Raw genomic sequence first — 25015 nt, 5'->3', positions numbered from 1 at the left:
GCAGGTTTCTGGCTGGCTGGCATAGTTTCATGACACTCAAACATATTTCTCCCTTGCTCAGGCTGCACTGTTAAGTCAAAAAACACTTTCTGAAAAATAGCACAGAAAGAATAATGACAAGTAAACAAACCATTGCCACAGACTGGAGTGCTAACTATAATCGTTCATTAACGTTACAAGCCATAAGACTCCTGAACGTCTCTCCTCAGTCTTATAAAGGAAGGTACCTGTGCTGCCCTCTACTTCAGTAATGTACTTTGGTATTTAAAGAATGGGGTGAATTTGCTCTTCTACAGGAAGAAGAAAACAATGGCAAGCTTTATACAGGAGTCAAGAGACCTTAAGTTTGACATTTCCCAAAGACAAGGGGAGTTTGTTGGGAAAAACACCCCATAAACTCCAAACTACTACCAACACATCTGAGAAGGATGCTTAGAAAAGGCAGGAAGATGAGACCACACTGTTACAACATACAGTTTGGCTAGTTATGCTTTATTAACACTCTCCTTTTTGCTTCCACTGATAGCTGCATCGGTGATAGGTATTAGACTGCACTTATCTGGCAGTAATAATTAATGGGAAACAAAGCTGCACACAGAAATTTGGCAGAGGACAGTCAAAGGAGAGGTATAAAAAGGCAGCACCTGCTATATTGCTTTGCATACAGAACAGAAGCAGCAAGGCCAAAAGTTGGAAGCAGCAAAGGCAAGCAAATAGCATGGAGGGAAAAAAAAAGTCTGAGAGAGGGAGTTGTACTCAGAAATCTTCCTACAAAATGGCATTGCAGCCCTTGACTTCTTAAATAAGAGGACACTACAAGGCAAGTCACAAGACTTCCTTGTCTGGTATTTCATATATCACTACAGTCCATGCAATTCTTCTGACTTTGCTGGTAATTGCACGGGTTTCACCAGAAGTCAGATGCATGCAGAACTTCACAAGACTATGTCAACAATGCAGAGAAGTATTGCAAGCCAAATCTTTTGCAGATAATTTATGTTCTCTGTTAAATCCTTTGACGCTGATTACAAGCGAAAGGCCACACTGCACAGAAAGCTTCTGAATACAGATACATCCTGGTAAAGGGAGCATTCCAAATTTTGTCTAGGAAAAACATGCACATGCATGTTAATAAAAACATGTGGCAGCAAGCAAAGAATGGATTAATGGGTGCTTGCCAGAGCCTGAATTAAAGCAAGTCCAAAATCATTTGCCAGAAAATTAATGTCAGGCCTCCAGACTAGAGCCATCAGAGTTCTGTGCAGCATGAATTGGGATTTCAAAAAAAAAAAAAAATAGTTAGGAAATAGTCAGGAAAAGAGCATAGCTAAGCAGCAGTGAAGAGTGTAAGAGACTACGCATCCATAAGTGGACACAGAGGCACCCCCTCCAGAAGCTTCTTGGCTACCTCCTAGTCACAAATACCACAACCAGCTGGGCAACTCATAGTATTCTGGGAGTCCTTCTCACAAGGCTGGATCCCACCTGTAGTTTAGAGCTGTTATGTACGCTTCAGTCACATCTGCAAGAGGAATAACAACTCATAGCAGGCCAAAACCAAGCTTGCTTTATATTCATGAAGTGTTTATGCTGTTAAAGATTACATTGTGGAATAAAACTCAAGCAATTGCAGCACTTTTCTCACTTCAAACAGAAAAAACCCTCTATATAATCAATGCATCAAACAATTTGCACCTAAGGTTGCTCACTTTACTCACATTTTCCAAATGAGGATCTCGGCTGCAGTCATACTCACCATCCACCAGAAATTACCGAGCTCCAGGAGCCTTGCAGAACAGCATTTTAACACGCTTTAAAGAGAATCTACACTGACAGAAAGAAGGAAGCCAGTACAGGTACACACCGTTTCACAGAAAAAAAGAAAGCTAATGAAAGCAACAATTGACAAAATACACAATTCTGCATTTAGCCTATTCAGATTGTTTTGCTTTTCACATGTTAGCTTAAGAAAGTGGAATGTTTGAGTATACAACCACATTTTGTTCCATTATTTTTCCCCCCAGATAGAAACAAACCAAAAATACCAAACCACCCATTTTGCCATCACACAAAATATTAAAGGATTAGGGAGGGGGGTGGGGTAAGGAGGGGTTGTGTGATGTATTTTACTCTGCAAGTAGTAAATAGCATTTATCTCTAAACAAACACAAAATCTCACAAGTTGAATGAAAAAGAAAAATTCCTAATTGTCATGGGAAACCTGATCACATTTGTTCTCTGCAGAAATGCCTCCATTAATCCAACACCAGACTTCAAAATAATTTAATCTTTTGGGAGCTGATTTAGCCAAATACTGCTGCAACCCAGAACTTCTAATAGATTTCAAGATTTTGCTGAACAGGGAATTTATTTCAGAGGTTATTTAAAAGGGTTATTTATTTAAGTTATTTAATAACACAAGAGAACAATTTCTAAGCTCACATAAACACCACCTTGCACTGAATTGTGCCAGAGGTTGCTGTGGCAGCATTTTCCCCCCTTTTTTAAAAAGGGAAAAAGGAAACTGAGAACGTGAGTTGGGAAATCCCTACCTGTAAGGCAGAAAAGCAGCTGCATGGGGGTGTTGGCCACACTAATGTCTAGAAAAGTTTGGCACCAATAAGCTGACTTGTAGCCTTTTTTTTTTTTTTAGAATTAGTCCTGTTCACATTCATTCTCTTTAGATGGTATTTACTTTGCAGTTTACATAATTAATTGGGGAGGTGGGTTTTTTAAGCCTGAAAGCACATGTAGCAAAATTGGGATAGCCAAGGTTAGCTCCTTTTTCTAGATATTCTCTACAATGTTAGAGGGTTCATTTCTCTAGTTATATGAAGCAGATTAGAAATTCATCAATTTGGGGTGATGTGTTTCAGTAATTTTTGACTATCTCTTGGTTTTATTGCAAATCAAGATTTCTTTATCCACCTTCAGAATTGCATTTATCAAGTACACAAACAAGATCAATACTCAGGAAGGAAAACCTTCCAGGAAATCAATGCTTTAGATGTTATTCCCAGAAATTTGTTATATTTATGTATGCACATGTATGCTTTTCTCTGGGCAATGCTATTTGGACAGCCCAACATGGCTTCAGTAACGCAAACAAAGTCAACGACAGCCCATAAACTGCCAGCTGACATGGCCTGGCAAGCCTATATAACATATGCAGGATCTATATGCAGCCAGCCCGTGATAGTAAGCTTGCTTAATTAGGATGCTCGCTGCTAAAAAAAATTTTTAAAAAATTAAAAAACAACTTTAAAAAAAGAGAGAAAAAATGCCATATGATAATTTTTTTTTCTTCTCACACAGATAAGACTCATCAGCCACATTCTGGCCAAATTATCTACTGATCATTACCACTGCTCTCCAAAAGTTTCTCCCATATCCTCAATCCAATTTAGTACTCCTCCGTGGCTGACCTAGCTTGTTGCATGGAATTCATTCAAGTTTTGGCCAGCTCTCTCAAAGGAAGCTGGACTTCAGTTAAGATACATTTAAGTTTGTGCATCGTTTGATAACTTTCTACCTGCAAACACAAGATACAAAATAATAGCTTGTTTTAATAACTCTGGTAAAACCAGAATGCACGGTTATCGCCATGTGACCTATACTCAAGAATATATATTTCCATTTATGAGGAAAAGTGAGACCTTCCCCTCACAAATTAAACTGTGCTACTATTTGCAGGTAGTTCTTCCAGGTGTCTACTAGATTATTAAAAAGGATAAAATAAGAACATGCACAAAATTACCAGAGATTGCCAAAAAGGTGGTCCTCCAATCACTGCCAGTAAATGCATGATTATTATGAAGATTTGCACTTCAGTCACATCAATTCTGATTAGGTACAAAAAGCCAAAAAAAGCAAAATCATTCAAAGCAATTTCAAGTCAGTTATTTGCAAGCTCAGCAGCTCTCCTCTATCATGCACAGTATAAACACTCCAAAATACTGAGGAAAACAATAGAGGCAAAATTTATAAATAATTTAGAAAGCAAAAATATATTTTAGTTTTATTGTTAAAATTAAGAGCCATGCAGTGCTATACTTCTTGTTTCATGTCACAGTGCAATAAGAAATCCATTTTGTCAAAAGGAACAGTTGGAACTCTTCTTTTAACTGACCACTGCCAGCTGCAGAAATAAATATTCAGTTTTAACCTTGCCCACCAAAAAAAAGAATTTATTTCAGATGATAAAATTCAGGAAAGATATTTTTAATCCCTATTATATTCCCTACCCTACTTTTTAGTATGAATATTCTCTCTGAATAGCACCAAACTTTAAAAGGAAACATGAATCCCTGAAGAGTTTATGCAAATGTAAATGGTACTGTCAGCTGCATTGCTAAAGATTACACAATTCTGTTTCTAGCACGCAGCAAAAGAGAAACCGCTTCTGGTTCTAGCATAGCTAGTATGTTTTGTAGAAGGGCAAGAAGGAAAGGCTTATAGAAAAGACTGAATTTAAGACTTTGTTTTAAAGAGCGTGCAAAAGTCTTAGAGCTAGCAAGAGAGAAAAAACAAGGCCACACAAATCAATTCCAGAAACAGAAGGAAAAAATACAAGTGAAATATAAAGATGATGTACTTGCTGGTGTATAATATGAAGCTGTATAATACTATCTCATACTGGAGTACTCTATCAAAAATAATCCTTTGAGACAGTTTGAAATATTTATGGCATATTCCTTATCTCTAATAATACAGTTCTACCTAAAAGACTCTAAAATTGCTTCTTGCAATACATGCTTTGCTATTACAAAAATACTGTTGATATTATCAACTGCATAGGGATCAGGGAATAATGGTTCAGGGGTTTTTTTGCCTGGGTGCCTTAAATGAGCTACAAGACCATAAAGTTAAGTTCAGTATCAGATCAGCATGCCACCAAGTTTTCTCTACAGCCTTTGTTCCAGTTTCAGAGTGGATCCTCTCATTTGAGCATCTCCAGTCTGGCCAAAATATAATTCTCTTTCAGCAGCAGATCAATATGCACAAGGAATAATTATGAGGCTGCATCTAATTCCCATGTAAAACAATACCCAAAGTACAAGAAAGCAGAAAGGCAACAGTTTGTGGTACTGAATACAATCTCTTATCTTACTATGGATTCTCTAAATGCTGGCTGCTGCTTTCAGCAGGCTGTAAAAACACTGCATCCATCTCCCACTGTGCAACTTCACCTTTCCATCAGCCAAGAGACTTTCTGACCAGCTCTCTAAGAGCACGACACGCACCTATGGAACAAACAGCAGAATCAGCATGTGGCAGCAGCGTTGACAGCCAGCAAACAGGATATGACCACCCAACCCCTGACTATCACTGTTGCAAACGACCACTGCTCCCTCCCAAAGTCATAAAGTAAATAAGCAGTGAAGCAGCAGAGGGGAGCATAAAGGATACAGAAGATGGGAGAGCAGCAATACTCATGAACTAGCCAGACTCTTAGCACAGAATGGGAAAGTTTAACCAAAGCTGCTGGAGGAAAGCTAGAGAAGATTCCAATAAAAGACAGTTTCCTGTCTTTGCTTTGTAAATTTTCTTTTCACTACACCAAGCATGGAGATATGAGATACAGAGGAAATAACCTCAGGGGTCCTCCTATATTTTGATTTTTCAGTAACAATCCCATAAGGCAACCAGAACTGGCTTGGGGAAAAAAAATTAATTTCCACAAAAAGGAAAGAATGTTCTATAAATCCGTATTTTCAGTCCTCAAACAAATTTAGCCATTGAGCTACCTTGCAAGAAAAGGTAGAAATGCTCAGTCATGCAAGAAAAGAGATACACAAAACACCTGATTAAACGCAAATTGCTTCCTCCTAGCTTTTGGAATCAGCAAGGAAATGTGTTTTCAATGTGTCCAACTGAGGAAGGGCTGAAGCACCTCCATGAACCCACACAGGTTAAACAGGAATGCGTTTTAGCCTATTTCACTACTTCTGACAATGACCTAAAAGAATATAAAGCAACTGAGAACGCTCACAGAAACAGTGACTAATAACTAATGTAGGTAACTCAAGTTTATAGCTTTCCTTGGACAGTAAAACAGATTTCTTTTGGCAGCAGTAATCTTAATGCAAAATAAAGTAAGGTCTTATGATCTGAATTTTTTTAAAGTATATAAGACAAACTCTTACACAAAACTGGGAGCCCAACCAAATCTATGGAAACAGTGCCTGGATTCAGGTTAGGGAGACAGCATTATCTTCTTTACACAGCCGTGGTACAATCTTTGCTCTATTGCCTGTAGTTCTGCCCTCCGCAACTCAAATAAAAATGGCATCAGGCAGCTGGAAAGGGTTCAGCAATAAACTGCAAGTATATTTGGTTAAAAACTCCTCCCTGACTTATTATAAGAATCTCATATTGCAGAACAAATATGAGTCTTAACTTTAATTCTACATAAAGAGAAGACTTTTAACACTAAAGGGCTCCTTAAGATAAAGACAGACTTAAGACCAACTGAGGAGAAACTAAACACCTGAACTATCACCTAAAATAAAGCATAAGTTCTTAATACCAAGGATGAAAAAGGACTGGGAACATCTTACCTACAGGGGATTCTCTTGTCACCTACACTCATTAAAATCACTGTTGGATGACTTTTAAAAAGACATGCGTCCATAACTATAGAGTACGTGCCTGATGCTGGAATTATCCAGCAAATTTTTTTTTGCAGAATGTCACGTGGCCACTACTTAGAAATCTAAGAATACAAGAATCCAGACAGGCAGCTCCTCAGAGCTAGTCCACAAAAGGGAACAACATTTGGAAACAGAAGCTGGGTAAAAAGGAAGAGAGGCACACTGTTCCTCTATTCATTTAACTTGAATTTAAGATGACTGTGCAACTACAGCATAAACCAGAGTAAATCTATGCTGCTGCTAACAGGAACAGTCATCCTGGCTTCTCTAAAGACCGACCACTTTCTCCCCCAAAAACCAACTGCTCAGTCCCACTTTCTCCGTTGTGCCAGCTCTAGTCTCATGCCATCAACTGGATCAGGAAATCGGCTAAAATGACCCAAACAACAAAGGAGAAGAAAGGTTCCTGTCCCAATTTCTAGCATATAAGCTTTCCTTATCCATTTTGTGTGGACTCATGAATGATACAAGCACAAAGGCGAGGGCAGTGGAAGGTCTGCACTGCCTCTTTTGGCAGCTGAACAAAACTGCTGAGTCAAAGTGACTGTGCAGCTACAGACGACAACGGAGTAAGAGGAGAAGTAAATGGGAACGAGTTAAGGCTTCCAAATGCAACACAAGTGGACAGCTACCAGCATTCATAAAAGTCCTAAACAGCCCTTAAAATGTAACACAGTAAAAAAAGTGAAAGAATGCAATTAGAAAACAAAGCAACAATGGCTTTGTCAAGAAAGATACTGAGCAAAGGTAACACACAGCACTGTCTGTAAAGCGTTAACACGTCAGGCAGTCTAGAGGACATTTATTCCTACACTTTAATGATTAACTTGTATTTATTAATTCCTTCAAGATAAAATGTGCTAGTAATAAAAAGATCCATAAATTGCCTCAGTCACCATATTGTTTTTAAACTCTGGTAGAACTGGGAAGGTACCTAATAAAATGACAAGACAAAAGCTGGGCTGCCTGGAAAGCTGCTTGTTCAGTGTGGATGTACACCAACTAAAGCCTTTCTGTACTACCCATGCTGGCCTTTTGAGGAAAAATATATATAGCTTGCTTTAGTGGCTAGGGAAATTATTTGCAAAGCAGGGTGATAATATTCCTGCTTAAATATTACATAAATAGTACTATTTTTTTTTCCATGCAAACTTCCATTGCAGATTGGAGTGCCTCTTCCTATGATAAGGACTCTAGAAAATGCAAACTGGAGTAGTGGATCATTTATTGACTAAGAGTAGAAAAGTATTTTTAGCTTCAATGCAGAAAGATAGGTACCACGAGGAAAAAAATCCCACAGCATTGGGAAATCAGAAGTGGGGAGAGGCCTTTGGTGCTGCAGACCCCCCCCATTTAATTACGGCACACAACCACTAGCCTGGTACCACAAGCAGACCTATAGGAAAGTAAAAACATTTCAAAGCAAGAAGGGAACCAGCCAGTTCAAAGTCTGATTCTGTTTTCTCCTTGTGTTTGTATTTATTTACTCATTTAAATGCTACAGTGGACATCCTAAGAAAAAACAAATGGAAAGAGCTAGCAGCATGAATTCTGCAGCTCAAGTGGGTTTCTTAAAGTCTCTTAACTGGGATATTTTCAGCAATCACTTGAGCCACACTTCCCCTAACCTAACAGTTTTTTTGCCTGATGTTTCCTGACAAATCAAGTCATGTCAGCATTGCCCAAACAGTTTACGTTGCTAGGATGATGCAGAGACATAGTGCACAACATGTGGCAGATCCCTAATACCTATGAAATGAAGAAAATGAAACAAACCATTTCCCACAAGACAAGCCCACACTACAACAGATGGACATAAAATTATTGTAACAGTTCCTCAGCAGACACAAAGCAGTCTAGTTCCAAAGATCACGTCTTCAAATAAACCAGGGACTTTTTCATCTGCTAGAAAATAAACAGAAGACCCTGAATCGAGTTAAGATCACCAGGAACATCCAGGCAAAGAACCAAGGAACAAAGATCAGACACGGAAGACAAAGCAACAAAGAACCTAGACTCAATAGTTTAACAAACTAAAAAGGCCTAGACAGAACATCTAGCTGCAAGATTGGGAAAAACATTGAAAACAACCCTGAAAAATACAGATTCTGCAGCAAACTGATGTTAGGAAAGAATAACAAAACAACAGCTCTGCAGCACTGAAGAGGGCTAGCAGGGACTAGGTCAAACAATGTCAACACTCCACCAGCTACCTTTGAACTAAAGATGGTAAACAAGAATATCTAAGTGTTTTAATTCAGATAAAGTTAGGGAAGCATAAAAGTTGTGAGGTTTTAAATGCACATTTCATCCCTCGCTCCCTGTCTGCCTAAATTCACAAGACAGCAGAACACCTACAGAGCTTCAAAAGGCATTCTCCCATTCTTGCAGCAAGACTTCAATGGATTTTACTGCACACACTGCAACACATTTTACTCTATTAATCTGTCCTTCCTTGTCATGCCAAACTTGAATTCAGATTACTTGCTAGTTTTCAAACTTGTATTTTCTGACATAATAGAAGATTATTAGGAACAGTATTATTTTAACATTTTATTTCCTATAAAAGTATTTTCCAGATTCATTCATCTTAAACACCTTCATTTTCGATTCCTCTATATGTAATATTCATTGTGCTAAACTGTATTAAAACTGCCCACTTCTGGTCTATGGAAAACACCAAAATGTGAGGTGTTTACAAGCAAAAGTCACATTCCACCAGTACAAGTACTGAAGGGTGACATTGCAGAGCTGCAGGAAGAGGGATGCAGGGCTGAATAGAATTCTGCATATTTACACTTTTTAACTTGATTCCCAAAATCTTTGTTTTCCATTGTTTAAAGCCTTCATGTTCTTTTAAATCATTTCTCCATAGGCTAAAGGCATAAGCAAAATTCATTAACAATTTAAGAAATTTTTTCCCCTCCTTGATGAATAAAAAGCCTTACTACCCAGCATGTTAAGTACAAGGTTCATCTGTGTTGCAAGAATTGCAATCCCTTCACTTCATATTTTGCCAGATCATGTAGTATTTTCAAGGTAGGGCTATGTTATTATACTTTCTCACTACAAATGTTTGTCACATGAAACAGCTATCAGATGAAACAGAATAGCGTGAATATGTATTTCCTGTAGCTTAACCATCTCAGAGATGGTGCAACACTGAAATAAAAATCTATACCACCTGACCTCAAACTGTAAAATAAGCACGATGCTTTGCATGTTCTGAGTAAGTGACTTAGAAGCAGCATCACCTTTACTTATTAGATAAGACTACAAATAAAGATGCTAGAAGACATCTGAAACTACATATGCAAGAATTTAAGAGATAATTAAGTCTATTCTGTAATTCAGTATGCCTGAAAACTGGTTAAAATTAGCATGCATGAGGGGACTTGTCACAAACACGTGGCATTCTGTTACTGGAGCAAAAGCGACAAGATGCTCTGCCTGGCTCACCCACTACACACACCAGTCCTGCCAACCACTGCATTTATTTGTAAAACAAATTTCTTCTTGAACAGCAAAGGCATCCCTTCCAAGGGTGGAGACCATAGGTGGGGTCTACAGACTGACATCTCCATCAACTCCAGGTCACCCGTGCAGAGAATCAGAACTCCTCCCTCTCTCCTCCATTAGATGGCAACTTGTCCTCATCCACTTTAAACAATTCACTTTCATTACAGAATTTGAGTTGCTTCCTCTCGCATAACTATCAGACCAATGGGTAACTTTGGAAGTCTCTCAATGTTTTGGTACTAAGGGATTATTTCCCCCCCACCCCCCCACCCTAAGTGACTTCTCAGGCACAGTCATAATGCCGTTATCACAACAGGCTAAAATCTTGATTAAGCTCTTCCTTCCTTCAAATTATTGCTTGCTACATTACCATTTCCTGACACTAAGTATTTCCAGCCTTTCATAGACTGTCAACAAAATATTTAAAAATTATGTCATCTGACTATCTTCAGAGCACGCCTAACTGGCACTTGGTCTCGGTTGTCAGATGCAGCCAGTGGATATTACCATGATTTACCAGATTGCTGATATTGTTGGATCTAAAGTAGAGCTGTTAATTAAGGACTCTTTCTAATAGCCTTATGAAAGCAGAGATTGTGCTGAACCATTACGTGAAAAAAACCAAAAGAACAGCGTAATTTGCATCAATGCAAGTTTAACAACAGGCATGTAAACAAGCCACCAAAAAAAAAAATCTCAGTTTTATTTAAAATCTGATGCAGTTCTAAGGCGGCTATCAAAAAGCTATTCTTATATCCTCGAATATTTCAACGGAAACTCCTGACTAATAATCCAGCAACTATGAGAAATTTCAAGGAACCTAACTTCCACACTTTCAATGATACCATTTTATTTGGGAGGGAGGCAGAAAAAAACCCCATCTATATATACACACTGTATTAAAAAAGCTGAAGTAAGGAAGAGAAAGTCCTTTCTAAAGAGTAGTAAACCAGAGTGGAGGAGGATATATTTAGCACAGACATAAGGAAAAGCATTTTGAAAATAAAGACAACCAGGAAATGAAGTTACTTAACGATGAAGCTACAAGCAGAGTTAAGTGACTAGACTACACGGATGAAGTGGCATAGTTCAAAACAGGCATTTTAAACCAGTAACTGGTGACTTTTTAAGCTATTGCACAACATACAGTCCCCTGAAGTAGCCAAGCAATTCTTTTTTCTGGTGGAAAGGTATTTAAACAGCAACAAAAAAAATTCTACAACTTTAAAAAGCAGTTCCAAGAAAATTACTCTACACCCACACTTACAGAGCTGCTTCCACAACCCTGGTTATCTTTTAGGTGAAGCCAAAACTGACAAAATAAAAAGAAATGTTTAAAGCAAATTCTTCTGTTTAACAGGCAGGTTTTTGCTTTGTTTTCAAGTAAAACGTGATGCTTTCAAAAAAATTTCTTTCCGGTTAGATCGGATTTTTACTGCTTATTCGTACTTTGCAAATGATTTTTCCCCCACATATTAAAGCACTTGTGAAATGCCCTTAGAAAGATGCTTTTCATATACCAGTTACTCTGTGCATGACAAAGGTGCTGTCTCTGCTTAGTCCATGCGATCGCTTGCCAGGTAGCATTAATGTTCGCTTTACCGTATAGTTCCAGAACAAGGGCCCCAGAGTTCCTGTGAGAAGCTGGATTGTTATTGTACAGAGCATAGACTCCGTAACATCAAATCTACGTGTGAGGGAAAGAAACATTTCAAAACATTTTCCTGAGCACTTCAGTTAAGTGGAACCATTAAAACGATCTTCAGTCACTGCATAAAGAACAAAATCCAGACAACTACTGTGTAGCATTGAGATAATTTAAAGGGTAGGTCAGAGAAAGGGAATAAATGACCACAAAAAATGAGAGTATTAACGAATTAACAAAAATATGGTAACACACACAGTATTTTACACATTCAAAACTCCATTCAGAGCTTCTACAATTTAGTTTTACAGTACCACTCCAGCACATGGGCAAACACAATCATCAGCATGTGCACGAGGAAACAAAATTAAATTCCTTGCCCCAAGACACAGCAAATAAAATTCATAATCAAACACAATCCAGGACCTCTCATCTATCTACCCCATGCTTGTATCTCCAAATGAGACTGAATATATGAATTTGAATATATGAATTCTTCATCTAAAGATGCTACTGCATATTTTTTGTAGAGCAGAAGCACAGACTGCATCTTCAGTTTGCCACCTCTAAGGGGAAACAAGGAGTTACACTCCCTGCTCACGCAACTCCTTGGCTTTTTGGCAAATAATGCTAAAAGAAGTCAAGTGAGCTCTGGTCCCCTATGCAGTGGCAACTCCGTTCTGTATATATTTATTTTTCACCCCAACAGAGAGGGATGAAAAAATAAGCTGTAGCCAACACAGCCACAACTACATTATGGTACAATACAAATTTATAGCATTTTATAACTAAAATATTTTAAAATGTGATCAAATTAAAATTACACCAAAGCATCTACTAAGAAAAAAAAAAGATTTCAGCAATAACAGATTCAGCCGTAACAGAGATCCTGTTTATTGCAGCGCTTATCAAAGTACGCCTGGAACAGAAGCATGCAGACTGCCATCGAGTAACATGCCAATTGATTAAAAAGGTACATCAGAGAAACAAAGTTCTTCATGATCGCACTGACAGAGCTTAAGAAGCGCAGTACGATGTGCAGTCCCATGCCTGGTGAGAGGGTACACTGAATTTCAGTTAAACGTTTTCAGTTTAACTATCACAGCACATAATACAGTATATAGTTAGAAAAGGTAACATCTGGTATTTTAGGGAATAAAGGAACAGAAAGTCACATATACAAACAACACATCTTTGGTACTTTTGGACAGCTGCAGGGTTTTTTTTTTTTCTCCTTTTTTTCCTGTGTTATTCTAAGTGATACTCGTAATTCAGACATGGATTCATTTTTTAAACATTATCCAGGAAAGCTTAAGAGGGGGCCATCAACCTCGGCATGTGCTTAACTCTACCTAGATGTTGGCAGTGACAAGTCTTATTTTGCATGCTGTCTGCTCTGCTGGGCTCCGTTGTCAAGCTGGTGAGAGTCTTGAGCCAATTAACACAAAATTGATTAGTCACGCTTCCCGAATATACTCTCATCAGTGCTAATTTATTGCGCATATTCCATGTGCAATTCTTAAAAGGTCCTGTTTGATTAAGCTATTAGACTTTACAAGGGCCACCACTGAATCAAGTTTCAGAGTTCAGAGACAGCTGCAGTCAATTTTTTCCTTGTCCAGAATGGTGAACCGAAACGATTTAATTCAAAGTTGAGAGATTTCCTGAGAAAGTAAACCAACCAAGAACAACAGGAAGCAGATACTTACACTGGAGATTGCTCTGAAATCAAGTCAATCACTACCAATTCAGCTGATCTAATACAGCTTCTTTTTAATAGGGTGTGAAACTAAGGGGGGGGGGGCACGACATTTATGTACCCTCCTCCTCCTCCTCCCCAACACAGACAATTCCTTGCAACAGTCCCGTGTAGCAAAACACAGAAGACAAGAAAAACACTCTTGCCTCATCAGAAAACAGAAGTTATGAGGCTGGGAAACTCAAGGCGATATGTCTACTATTTAATACTCTGCGCAGCAGCACTCTGGTCTGAGAAATGATGATTATTCCATCTGTCTTATCCGTATCTACCAAGCGTGCAAGTGGGATTATTCAGGCTGGGCAATGAACTACGAATCTGAGCATGAGACAAAGGATTGTTTTCTTAAGGGAACCACTGCAGCAAGAAAAGAATGTTCATCATCACAACACAAGAGAAAAAAGGCTAAAAGTCACATGCTAGAAGTTCAAATGCTTAGTTTTAAAGGTTATTATGGAGTTTAATCGTAACTCACTCCAACCCAGCATTTTACTTGGACGTAATGAAATAAACATAGCATGAATAAAGCAAACCGTACAGAAGAAAGAAAAGCGTAAGCAAGTTAAAGCTATTCCCAGCCACAGGAAATTCATCTTGAGGTAAAAATAGTATTAAAAATGAGCCATAAGCTCTTCTCCTTTCCTTGTTGTAATACACTTCAGATGATATGTAAATTTTTCCTTTTGCTGCTCATTAACATAGATTAAAAGTCATACAGGTCAGATAACAAGGTGAAGCATGTGGCTATTATATTGAAGCTCACTATTTCACAGAGCAGTAAGAACATCTTTCAATGAAAAAGGCAGAAAAATCATCAGCAGCATCTCTGCACGTGTTTGGTTCCTGGATTAAAACACTGTTAAGGGACTTGTGAGAGGGAAAGGAAAAGGAAGAGGAGGATCATGATGTGGAAAACCCCCCTCATCATTTACGTCAGCCCTCAGCAATGTCTTAATGCTGTAGCAAGGCACTTATACATATTTATGACACACACCAAGCACTAGAGAAATGCTGACAGGTGGCAATGAGTGACTGAAGTACGCAGAAGGCGGCAGGTTGCAAGCAGCAAACTTAACACCTACCACAACGATACTTCAACATATACTTCTTGCAAGCGTAGAGAAACTAATTCCCCCCTGACATCAAGAGAGACTCTACTGAGCTTCAAACTTTCCTCTGCAAATAACCAAGGTGTTAAAGTTCTTCAAAAAGTGTTGGAAAAACTCGTAAGATGGAAAGTTTTAAGCCCTATAATCATGGAGATTACTGCCTTATCTCCCATAATAATCCTGAGATCCTGAAGCTGCTCCCAAGAGCAGGAACTCAATGTGCTAAACTTTGACTTGGAAGGCTTCCATCTCTGTATTTTGATATTCGGTGTGAATTGCCTGTCCAAGACAACACACGAACTCCTTTTCTGCTAACTGCTAAAGAGGAAGGCTTCATTTTAGCTGCTTTATGAAATACAGCCTCATTTACTAATCTCTCCTTTATACCTGAGTGGTAGTACTGGCAAGAAGGCTCAGAAGGTTAACCAAATTAACCTTCCCTTCCTAAACCAACCTATTACCAAGTGGGCTCTTGCTTATGTACAACTGCTACAGTGTCACTGAACAAGAATGTTCCCCCAAATTCTCCAACATTCCTCAATAATGGCTGTTTTGTTAGTCTGAATGCTTTTGCTTTCTCTAGGGACTATTATTCAAACAGTGAAGTAACACTTTTAACTTTTCAGTTATACAAAAGCTGGTAAGAACTGATTCTTCCTCTCAATATTTACTGATATGCCTTTATAAAGCATCCTTAGAAACTAATTTCCATCTCATTGTGTGTATATATATATTTACACATATATACAGACACACACCCCCTTACAATTTCTACTATTACCAACTTTCCATGTTTCAATTAAGAAAGCTTGGGATAAACCAGATAATGCAGTAACTCGTAGGAGAAATGCTGGAGACCATGGTGCAGCAACACCCTCATGTCTCTGGGTGGACCTTTGATAAGTGCCCAGGGGGTTTTTAAAATATGACTTAGCACTTCCCCCCAGTCCAGCATGGCTAAGCATACAAGGTCTTTACCTGTGCAGTGTTGTGTCTCATGCCTCTTAAGACAACACTCAAGTTGCAATGCAGAACCTAGCTCAGATCTAATAGCTCTAGCTTCACTTCTAACTATCCTGGATTTGAGACAGCTCCTGCAGAGTCAGACTGTGCACTGACCTTGCAAGGTTAGATACAGCACTGAACCTGCATAAACACAGACATCTCCTTATATACTTCTTGAAGCCAGAACAGTGAGCAGGTTAGTATTGAATCCAAGTGGAGTAAGTTTGGATCTGGAAGAACCAGAGCTAGTAATCACAACTGGGCTCCAGCTAATGGCAGGCAAATTCCCTTCATGGTTTGCGCACCATATTTCCGAATGATTGCAGTTTCTGCACCACGTTCCTCAAATACCAGATCTGGTTCCACATGGACATGGAAGTCCATTGGGGCTTGCCAGTTTGGTTTGTGTGATATGCAGAAGAAAATGCACTTTTTCCAAGCCAGAGATGCCCCAGTTATGGCACAGTTGTACCCATACAAGACTAAGCCTGAAACAAAGCTCATTCTGTATTGCAGCACAGCAAGTCCACAATCCAGATAAACCTGTTACTGTGCTGAAAAACAGAACAGAAGAACAAAGTATTTGGACTGCTTTAATATTGAATGTTTTCCTGCAATTCAGAATCACCTTTCTCTTTCTTCAAACATGCAGTCTATTCCTGCTCCTTCATGAGTCCACTCCCAGGACAGGTGTTTGCTCTTAAACAAAACTTCTGCATACAACTCTATCCATGCTGTTCCCTGCTGCCTTTGCACTGTTGATGTTACTTACAGTGACTTTTACTACAGCCAGCCCAACTTGCTTTGAGACACTTCCCGCCTCCTCACAGGGAATCTTTAAGCAATACTGACCTCTAGCTATTTTTTTGAGCTATTTAACCAACTCAAGTTGCTTTTTGAAAAGTCTGCGTCAGCTGCCAAGATCTATTAAAACTATATGATCATTTAAAGATGGAGACAGATCACAGGACCTTACCGTCTCAACTGATTATTCTACAATCCTGGAGTAGTGCAGGGCAGCTCCCTGCAGCTGTCAGTGGGAAGAAAAAGAACCAGCACAGTTGATGTATTCAGTAATTGGGCACAATTAAACTAATAGTTTTCCTATTCCATCTGCAATACTCCATAGGAATTTAGCAGAAACAATCCCGTTTCCTCCTCCCTCAGGGTGAACACTCCTGCACTCTGCACAGCTTCAGTGAATTGTCAAGGCTGGTACAGTGACAGCATATACGAATCAGACATTCTGTTGCGCAAGCATACACTTAATTTGACACACTGATTTATCTCTTTAATTTTTTTTGAAGACAATGGACTTTTTCAGCAAGCAAAGTTGATTATACGTTTAACTATTCAAATTTGAGCTGTGTGGAAGGAGCAAAATATTGATCTTGCCCTGTAGCGGTCTGCTGCTCTTCTCTGAGCCATTTCCAATTTGCTTATTGAGTTGATCTCAGTAATGAAATACAGTTTCTTGTACATAATCTCATCACAGAAATACAATAAGCGATAATCAACCGTGTGCTCTTTCCTGCTTCTTTGGAATGAAAGGCAAGTTAGAAATGCTGTCACTTTTCCTAAAACATAACTACTTTTCACAGCCCCCTCAGTGTATTTTTGACATAGAGTTACTACATAGGATACACAGATAGGAAAAAGCTACTGTGCACTAAGACCTTTTCAGCTCCTTTCAACAGCTGTCTCCAATTCCACTTATTCAGGAGTAAGAATACCTAAGCCTGTGTGCTCCAGTGAATCTAAAAGGGTAGATAAATACAGACTTTTTTTTCAGTTTTATGATTGGCGAAATGAAAGCTTCAGAAAAAACTAGTAGCAAACAGTGAGAATCAATTAACTGGATAAATAATCTCAGAGTTTTTGCCATAGAAATGAACATCAGCTTATGGCAGTCTATTAACCTTATGACACAGGGCAAATGAAGAAACAAATGTGTTTACTATACAGTGCTGTCCGTTACCTAAAATAATGATACACACACATTTGTGTGCTTATTGCTGTCTCTAAATTAGCTACATATTGATGGATCATCAAATTCTCATAATATGAGGCCATGCAGAACAACAGTATCTGCTACAAAATGCTGTCTCCAAAATATAAAGACTCCTCACAAAAGTCACAAAAAGCAAAAGTGAATACTAAGAGTAATGTACACATTTGTCTGGAGCACAGAAGCAAACTGGGTGGTTTTGACGCTTGCATCTGTAAAGTCAAGCACATGCCAAGGTTGGGGTTTTTTGTGTTCTTTGATTGGTAACAGGAAAACTTTAATTATCAGGGCCCTGTAAAGTTCAAAGGGAGCTAAAAGCATTCCGTATTGAGATTTCCGGTACAGCCTGAAAGTTAGAAGCCTAAAACAGTACAAAATTTGAGCCAGATGTCTTACTTGAAAGATTTAAGTATCCGAAAATTAACTGAAACTATTCTATCTGCTTTGGTGTAGTCAGGATTAGAATAGGGGTCTAGATTTTCTTCTTTCCTTCCTCCAATAGACATTGAAAACTGCTCCAACATCTTACATTTTTGAGCAGAAACACATAAGTTTCTCAAGAGAATCTGCATTAGTATTCTGCCAATAAGAGCCATTGTAGACAAGAGGTCCATAATTGTACCGTTTTAGCAGTATCTGGGTATCCATAGATCAATAACAATAGACTGTAAATAAACAGTGCATGTTGTAGCATTGTTTCAAAATCCCATACAAAATAAGGGCAAATTTCAGAGGCTTCCAGGTGCAAAATCATTCTGCAGTGTATTTACTTGAAACATATTTGCTAGATCTATGAATGCAAACATAGAATAAAGGTATATTTCCACATTAAGGCTAGTGAATCCCACAGCTCACCAAGTCCTTTTGTTAACTTTCTTGGCATTGCAATTTTGGTCCCATTATTAACAGAACTACGGTCTACACTAAGAGGCATTCAGAACTTTAAACTGTAGGCACAATGTCAATGAATACACTCTATTTTAAGAGTTATACTTAATAGTATAGTTAAGTGTTAATAGTAAATGTTAACTATACATCATCACAAGTCAAGCAAGATCAAGAGATAGGTAGTTAACTGAATACTAAAGCCAGACTGCCACCATGTGACAAAAGCATTCCATTCTGGGGCATGAAATATCAGGTACTTTCCCTTATTTATTTAGGTTTAAATCACATCAGAAGCTCATAATTAACTAATATGACAAAAGGATATTTTACCACTCCTAAAACAAGCCAAGTAACATACAGTATTAATTGCGGATCCTATAGGTAATAGCTGCCACAAGCTCTAAGTGTGTATACATGAATATAAAAAATTTACTACTGCTCTAAGTACATGAACTACAATCACATAAAGTGCAACTAGACAGGAAAGCAGCCTAACTTTCAGTTTTATTTTCAGCCAAGGTACTTACATGCCAAAGCGCAACGTTCCAGAGACGTACGTCTGCCAATGCGCGCAGTAAAACATGAATGTTCCAGCAAAACAACAAAAGAACATCCAGTCAGGGTTCGTTCCCAGCTGCACAGCAATACAAGTTCCCAAAACCACAAAGACTGCAGAAGAAAATCAGTCACATAGTAAAAAAATAAAGTGTGTATGTGTGTAAAGATCCTTACCAGAAACAAATCTAACAAAAGGACCCAGAGAAGGAGAGACAGTGTGAAGGTATCCTGATGTGTTTTATTTCACAGACATAAGAGATTAACACTTCCATTTAAAAAAAGTACAGACTGTAAAATGTATATTTAAATTCATGTCAGTTATCAGAAGTCCTCAATATTGAGGGTTTCTTAGTCTCCTACATTTTTATTGAACTTAATGGGATTAGACGTCAAGGGACTTGAGTGATATATGCAATTGCAGCCTGCGGCCAGAGTTTTGGCATTTTCTCATGTATCCAAGATTCACTGAACATATTTTTTCCCCATTTTCTGAATTTTTATTAAGAAAATCCAAGGTCTGTCATTCAAGATTCATGCTTTCCCACCCCCCCACTTTAAATACACAACTTCAATTTTTCATGAATACTTTATCAAAGCATAAGAGCTTTAGAATTTAAGTAACCAAAAGCATCTGATCGTTCTTTTGCAATGGGGTTAAACTTCAGGCTGGCTCAATGAACTCTACCTACCTAGAAAGGAACTGATCTTGCTGATTCTAATCTTAAACTCAGACTTCTACTGTCCCATTGTTTAGGCTTCACACCTGTCTTGCAATCGCTTTATATAGATTCGATCTAAAATAATATAGAAGAGCATTTTGACAACTTCTTACAGAAATTTTTTTAGAACCAAGACTCTGATAAAGCATATACAGAAGACTGCTGGCTCAGACTGAATTAGTCACATGCTTAATTTTTTTTCACTGTAATACAAGAGAAGATATTCAGTTGATCAAGAGTACTGTCTACGGAAAGAAGGTTGACTGAAAAGCTATACATTCAGCAGTATCAGTTGTCCTCTTCTTCAGTAAAGAAGCATTTTTCTGTATTCCAGATTTGATCCCTGAAATAGAGTCATTTAATCCTCATACTTCAATTAAAAGTGACAATACCTGTGGAAAGTGAATCACAGCCATGATCAAAAAGTTCTCCTAATGGAGTACTGCTATTTGTCCTTCTTGCTTGTTTTCCATCTATAGCATCCAGAGACTGGTAGATGAAAAGGCCACATGCACAAGCAATGTATGCCCAGGGAGGTGCCTAAGAAAGAAGGTCAATGAGAGTAAAAGATTTTTTCAAACCTTAAAAAAAAAAGAAGCCTTAAGTTGAACTATCTTACACTCTCATACAGTAGTTTTCCATTTGCACACACTTCCTCATCGCATTCATGGACCTTTCAGTAGCTGGTCCTTGCAGGGATAGGCAGAAGGGGTTATGACATGTGAAATGTAAATAAAACAGTGACAAGAATTACTAGCTTAGATTAATAGGTATAGCACATTTTCTAAAGCAGCAAGCTGCACTGTACATCTGAAAAAAAATTATAGTACTACATCTGCAAAGTGGTGCGCAATTAAGCTCTTGTCTTGCTTCTCTTTCCTGCAGGGGTATGTGTAAGTTGTGTGAGTGATTTCGAAACTGGAAAACTTTCTTAGCCCCCAAAAGGTGCAACTGTGTCACAAACACTGAGCTCATCTTCACAAGACCTCAATGAGGTGTCACGTACTAAAACACTGCCAAGTACAGGGTATTACCAGGCTGCAGTGGCATCTGAGAAATCTATGTCATTGCAAAGGGCTCCAACTTTTAGAGTTCAAGTTTAGCTATTACATTTTCTGAGATCTGTAAAGCTTCAGTGCTCTGCAATACAGCACCTCCACCACCACTTGTTTTTTTTCTATTATTAGGTAACAGCAGCTTTGCCCAATCTATGTTAATAACCCTTAATATTCACATCCTGTATAGGAATTTATTTCTACAGAAATGCAAAGGATACCAAATCCCTGCTAGACCAAAGACTACAATTCAAGCTTTTTTCAGTACTTGAAGCATAAACCATTATTACCACAAAAGCCAGAGGGTTGCCATTAGTCTGTCTCAATTTACACATCCACAAAACAGGTATTATTGGATATTTTGCAATCTTCACATTTGACACACTTTATAAAAGTGAGCAGCTCTATTTTACAGACCACACCAATAATGTCCAAATACAGCTAAGTAGCTTAATCAAGCTGACTTGCCCCTCATAAAGCTCTGGAGTCCAACTTCTTTTGGTCTACCCAACCATGACTCATTTGTAGCACATCAAGTTAAATATATTCTTTCTACAGCTTGCATTGTTTCTGCTACTGCATTTTACTAAAACAGTTCATTCTGCCTCAAAAGCTGGCACCATGCTCTGGTGTACCTATACAAACCATCACAAGAAGAGAGGTAACAGGGAAACGTGTCACCCAAAAGCAGAGGATCACACTTAGACAAGGTTATGATGCTACAGAATTCCATCCCATGATGATATTTTATTTCTTATGGACAGATACACAAGGTTTAAATTACCTTTCAGTATCATGCAATTTTTCCTCTATAAACTTAAAAAAAAAAAAAATCAGACTGCTGGCTCCCTCTGCTTTCTTAAATGTGACTTTCGTTACCAGTTTAGGTGTTTCCACTTAGATATTACTTGTATCTGCGTAAGATTTCACAGCTCCCTCTCTCAGCCAAACCTTTTTTTTTTTAAAAAAAAAAAAAGAAAAAAAATTCAGGTACCATTCCATTGCTCAGCACTTTTGCTAGCTGGGGTCTCCCCAACTAAGCAGGCAGTAGAACTATTTGTATCTCATTTTCATTTGGCTGCCATTGAAGCTGTAAGCAATAGCTACATCCCCTTGGCTACACACTTCATCAAAAGGAAGAGACAAGTCGCTTTTGAAAAAAGCAGAACTAAGACTGAGCTACAAGGAAGAGACAATTTACATCTGAAAGCAATACCGCTTTCTGGAAGAAAAAAAAAAAAAAAAAAAAAGATCTGTTTCTGGAATTTCAAAGCCCCATTTTCTTCCCCAGACAGCTACTCGACACTTAAAAATCACAAGCTTACAGTTCCACCACCGAGATGGCATCCTCCTTGTCATGCCAGCACACGGGGCTGCAGTGCCATATGGCAAATCAGATCACCCTGAAAGCTACCTGAGCAGAAAGTTATTTTTCAGACAAAGCGAGAAGACAATCTCATTCACTTAGAACAAAGTAACTCTCAAACTGTTAAACACGAAACAGTGTTTTAATACAGCAGACTACAGCTAACGCTATGACTTTCTGACACCGAGTGTAGCTTAGTGTGTACTCCAGTTTAATAACCAACCAAAATACAACTGTTCTCTAAATTTTAAATTATGCTCTGGTTCAGTGCCCTATACTAGCTGCTAAGTTCCTGAAATATAGACAGGTTGAAGTCTCTTATCAAACTTGGATTTCAGAGTCTCAGCCCCCATGTAATACTGCTATGGGAGCAAGAGGCAAGTTAAAACCAAGTCATACAACAACACCATAGTCTAGAAAAGGAAGGAGCTGCTCTAAGTATTCACTGCTCAAACTTAATATTCACTTTTTATCTTACACCTGCCAAATTCCACAAGTAATTGTGAAACTATTTATTTCAACAGATCTCAAAAAGAGGCAAATATCCCTTTACTATGTCATGGGATATAGTGGAACAGGGATGCACAATGTTGGATCTGCCAACCTACATGGGTTTTTTAGAGTCTGGATGGAAACAACCTGATGCTGCTTGACTACAAAGCATTCTCCCAACCTCAGATGGAGACTTGGTTACGAAGGAGTTCAGATATTTTAAAAGCTAGAACTCTGAGACATTCTCCAGCTCTTTGATATGCAATACGTTTTCTGTACCAAATTATTCCCTTTTTCAGTGCTTATCGATAAGAGCAGCTTTTAAGATTCAACATTCAAGTGACGAAACTTTTCCAGTGCACAAAAATGAAAGTCTTCAAGTGCCTTACAAGGTAACTCTAGTGAGGGAGAAAAGTCTTTGAAACTAGTAACTTGAAGTGCCTTGTAAAGACTTTTGTACCCCTGAAACCAGGAATTGCAGGAAGTCAAGACAGTTCTCCTGAGGAGAGGTCAGGAGCTTTTAGTGCTTTCAGAACAAATAAAACTACTCACTTTTATCCAGCTTTCTCACAGCACGGACTACTCAGGCAGCATGCTGCTTAAGAAGACAACTTTGTGTTCCCACAGCTCATCACACGCTGTACGTAAGGTCCTGATCTGGTAATATGAACTGCCAGGGCTCACACGGGATGAAGAAAGGTGTTTCTTTATTTTAGTAAGCTGGGTTTAGTCACACCAGCCACAGAGGCAGCAGCTGGCCTTGATCTCCCAAGCTGCACCACTTTAGAGCTCAGTCCCTTGTCTGAGCTCAAGTTCCTCGCTGTGTTGCAACTCTAGCTGGGCTCGCAGGCAGACTCAGCTCGCTGCCAATCGAGTCACCTTGCACTTCTTGTTGTGTGGTAACGCTAGATCAGAAAGCTGAAGGTGACTAACCCGGTCACAAGCAGAGAAAGAAAACAGGCAAAAATTCCACATGCCATGCAAGATAGCTGCAAATTCATTTCTTAATTGTCTGCACATGCACTCAAGCCTTGTGGGGCTGCAGCTTTCATGCAGGTCCTTCACGGCTGCTACTGGAATAGCTATTTCGGCTCTAGACCCCGTTTCATACGGTGCACGTTGGCCAAAGGAACCGCTGCTTCACTCAGCAAGCAGCGTGCTCACCCCAGAATCTGTATGTGCTCTTTTTGCATGCAAGCACTCACATAGAGGCACAGACATTTACAGAGATTAGCTTAAATGTATGAGAACTATGGGCTGGTCAACAAGAAACAGTTCTCCACAAAGACAAGAACGCACCAGAGAACAGTGCCAGCTGCTGCTAGGTGACAGTAACTACGAACAAAGACTGTCAGAGGTCCACAACTTACCTGTTCTGTAGCTGTTGGGCAGTAATATACTAATAGCAGAGTTGTAAATATATTTATTAACAGTCCAATGATGGTGATCAGATTCGGGGCAATCCAGGCTGGAACTCTTCCAACTAACCATTCCCAGTAACCTTGCATTAGGGGTTCAAGCAGGGATCGTCCAGCACTCTGATATTTGTGTTCTTCTAACCGTTTCAGCTGGTGCTTTGACAAGGGAGGTGTAGGCAACTGAATTAGTTTGCTTAACACGCATCCAGCAGCGGGACCATGACCGCAGCCCGCGGGCGATTCCAGGTGTGACTCCCCACATCGCCTCTTTATGTTTCGATGCCCACTCATGGATTGGGCAGCCTCAGAATTTTTATTTGGCAGGTAGCAGCTGTTACGGAGAATCATATGATCCTGCAACATAAAGGGTTGAGACTTACTGAAGGTGAAGAGCACAAATGAGATTTTAAGATATCAAAAGTTTCTGGGCACTCCTCTAAGGAGCATTTCATTTGCCAATCAGCAAGCCAAGCAGATTTTATAAGAGTTCTCCCGTAGAAAAGAAAGATATTTGGAAAATTGCTGAGGGAAAGACAGGACACAAGTGTTCTCAACGCAGTTATAAAATGGTAGGTTGCACTTGTTTACTCTCCTTGCTGCTTACTGAAGCAAATATCCTGCAGCCACCAGCCTAAATTTCATCAGCAGTAGAAACTTACACCACACCACTGACTTATGTTACAGACTAAGGCACAGTCAGTCCCCTCGCATCTCTCTCGTAGGGGAGCTAGCTATATGTAACAGATGTACACTTCAACTTATCAATTGATGGCACTAAAGATTTTCCTCTATTTGTAGTGTTTTTAGTTTAACTGGTTTGC

General features: G+C 38.9%; 1 protein-coding gene across 1 annotated transcript in view; it reads right to left on the bottom strand.

The window, feature by feature from the left end:
• Positions 1-24579, bottom strand: part of CEPT1 (choline/ethanolamine phosphotransferase 1) — a 29745-nt gene extending 5166 nt beyond the window's left edge. Inside the window, exons 1-4 of the mRNA XM_009583216.1 lie at positions 24147-24579; positions 20256-20403; positions 19114-19255; positions 3758-3842 (exon numbers count right to left, since the gene is read on the bottom strand). Of these exons, the coding sequence (XP_009581511.1) occupies positions 3758-3842; positions 19114-19255; positions 20256-20403; positions 24147-24557 (786 nt within the window). The 5' untranslated portion in view covers positions 24558-24579. The remainder of the gene's footprint in view (positions 1-3757; positions 3843-19113; positions 19256-20255; positions 20404-24146) is intronic.
• Between the last annotated feature and the right edge of the window lie 436 nt (positions 24580-25015).

This window comes from Fulmarus glacialis, unplaced genomic scaffold (assembly GCF_000690835.1).
Source record: "Fulmarus glacialis isolate BGI_N327 unplaced genomic scaffold, ASM69083v1 scaffold16040, whole genome shotgun sequence".
In the NCBI taxonomy this organism is placed as follows: domain Eukaryota; kingdom Metazoa; phylum Chordata; class Aves; order Procellariiformes; family Procellariidae; genus Fulmarus; species Fulmarus glacialis.
This window is presented reverse-complemented; position numbering and strand designations above follow the sequence as displayed.